Source organism: Tupaia chinensis, unplaced genomic scaffold, assembly GCF_000334495.1.
Source record: "Tupaia chinensis unplaced genomic scaffold, TupChi_1.0 Scaffold000407_4, whole genome shotgun sequence".
NCBI lineage: Eukaryota > Metazoa > Chordata > Mammalia > Scandentia > Tupaiidae > Tupaia > Tupaia belangeri.
The window spans coordinates 4,507,027-4,509,147 of record NW_006159912.1 but is presented as its reverse complement, the minus strand read 5'-3'; the positions used below and the strand labels follow the sequence as shown (position 1 = coordinate 4,509,147).

The following is a 2,121-nucleotide window of genomic DNA, read 5'->3' as shown; positions in this document are numbered from 1 at the left end:
CCCAGCATTTCTTTTTTTTTTTTTTTTTAAGAACTATTTATTTTATTTATTATTAGTATTATTTTTAAACTTGGTATAGTCATCAGAGAGAGACAGAGAGAGAGAGAAGGAAAGTGAGAAAGCAAGGTGCCAGGTCCAGGACTTGAACCAAGGTTGGCCATGTGGAAGTCCAGCACCTTAACCACCATGCCACCTGCTGGCCCTGAGAGTTAACAAAGTCCCACTAGCGCTGACACTGACACCCCTCTTCTTAGGACCACACTTTGGGAATCACTGTTATGGGACGAAAGTACCACAAGGACAGGGATCTGGGTCCTTTGGCTTGCTGCTGTCTCCTCAGCCTCTGTTTCTCCACAAAATACAAAAGAGGTAGGATTGGAGTCCTCTGGCTGCTGCTGAGCTGAAGCCCCACCCTCACTCCAGCCTAGTGTGTTGTAGAGAAGAAAGCACCTTCGATGAATGAATGAATGATTTCCTACCAGGGGTGAATGAATGAATGATTTCCTACCACTGCTGAGCAACCGTTCACCAGCCCCAGTCCCTCCCCATGTTGACACATCTCCCTAGGACCCTGGCTCCCTGCCTCTAATGTGGTAGATTTCCTCAGCCTTTGCAGGCTTCAGCCTGGAGTACTTTTCTGACCACCCAGCCCTCAGTACAGGGGCCAAACAGCCGGATTTTTCTGTCTCCCCACACATCACCCCAGGGGACTTCTGGGAACAAACAGAGGGCCATTTCTGGAGAGCCAGGCAGTAGGAGGTTGCACCTTGCCAGGGCCCTGCATACCTGATCTTTGCGGAGCTTAATGCGCTCCTGGAACACTGTCCACACAACCGTCTCGTCGCAGTTGGGCGTGGTGAGCGAGCCCATGTAGCGGAAGTAGTGCCTCAGGTTCTCTTCCTTGGGGAGCAGGTCCCACAGACTGCTCTCTCTCATTGTGGTCTCCATCTCTGGAGTGGGGGACAAAGTAAAGAGCCCTTCACACACATCACTCTGTGTCCAGCTGCCCCACCACCCCAGCCCCTTCCTGTGTGGGGAGAACCTCCCTGCTCCCCAGTCCCAGCTCACCAGGAGTGGGGACGGCAGACAGTGCCTCCACCAGGGGCTGGAAGCCATTATTCACCTGGGATCCTTCCTGAAATGGGAGGGGAGGGGGCTGGAGCATGCACCAGGGGCCCAGAGGGGAGCCAGTGGTGGCTGGTGACACTAGTTCATTCCTCCCAATCTGGGGAGGGGAGTAACTACTTGCCAGCCCCAGTCCCTCTGGGGTTAAGGCTCTGAGATTTCCACCTGGTTGTGGGCATACAAGACACCAAGAAACAGGGAATCGAATCAGGGCCTCCTGGCCTCTCCCTGCCTTGCCAGGACACAAGAACCCTGGTCTCTGGACCTTAAGGAGCAGTTCCTTCAGGGCCAGCAGGTGGCGTTGTGGTTAAGGGTGCTGGACTCCCACATGGCTGACCATGGTTTGTGGTCCGGATCTGGCAGTTTGCTTTCTCGCTTTCCCTCTCTCTCTCTCAATCTGTCTCATCTAAATGATAAATACATACATACATACATAAGTTAAATGAAATAGTTTAAAAAAAAAAAAAAGGCAGTTCCTTGGACTCTGGCTCCCTAGGAACTGGGAGGACTGGATCCTACCTCCACCAGAAAAGCCAGTACAGCGATCTCGTCTCCAGAGTTCTGCTCCTCCTTCCGCGTCTCCTTGTCTTTCTGATGTACTATGTGCATCTGATGGACAGTGGGAGGGGTGGAGAGAGGACCTGTGAGGGGCCTGGACCACTCTTCTAGGCCAAGGCAGATACACCCAGAGCCTAGCTCAGGCACTGGCCCATTAGGAAGGGGACCCTCACCTCCATGGCGAAGCGTTCACCATTGAGGCTGTGCTCTGAGCCCGCATCCAGCACCATGGACCAGTGTAGATGCAGCTGCGTGGCCTGGTAGCGGGCAGGCAGTCCTCCTCCAGAGAGTGTAACCGTGTTCCCCAGCATCACCATCACTGAGGTCACAGAACAGAGTCTTCTCTCTGGCCTGGCAGAACTCGGATCCCCCCAGTCCCTGATCCCAACCCCACGTAGACAGGACCTTCTCTCCCACCCTCCCACCCTTCCACGGCTC

At 53.9% G+C, this 2,121-nt stretch overlaps 1 protein-coding gene across 1 annotated transcript in view; it reads right to left on the bottom strand.

Annotated features, from left to right (window-relative positions):
* The window catches only part of CA4 (carbonic anhydrase 4), a 9,946-nt gene that overhangs the window by 1,411 nt on the left and 6,414 nt on the right, over positions 1-2,121 (bottom strand). The window contains exons 4-7 of the mRNA XM_006154451.2: positions 1,857-2,002; positions 1,645-1,734; positions 1,069-1,135; positions 787-950 (exon numbers count right to left, since the gene is read on the bottom strand). Of these exons, the coding sequence (XP_006154513.1) occupies positions 787-950; positions 1,069-1,135; positions 1,645-1,734; positions 1,857-2,002 (467 nt within the window). The remainder of the gene's footprint in view (positions 1-786; positions 951-1,068; positions 1,136-1,644; positions 1,735-1,856; positions 2,003-2,121) is intronic.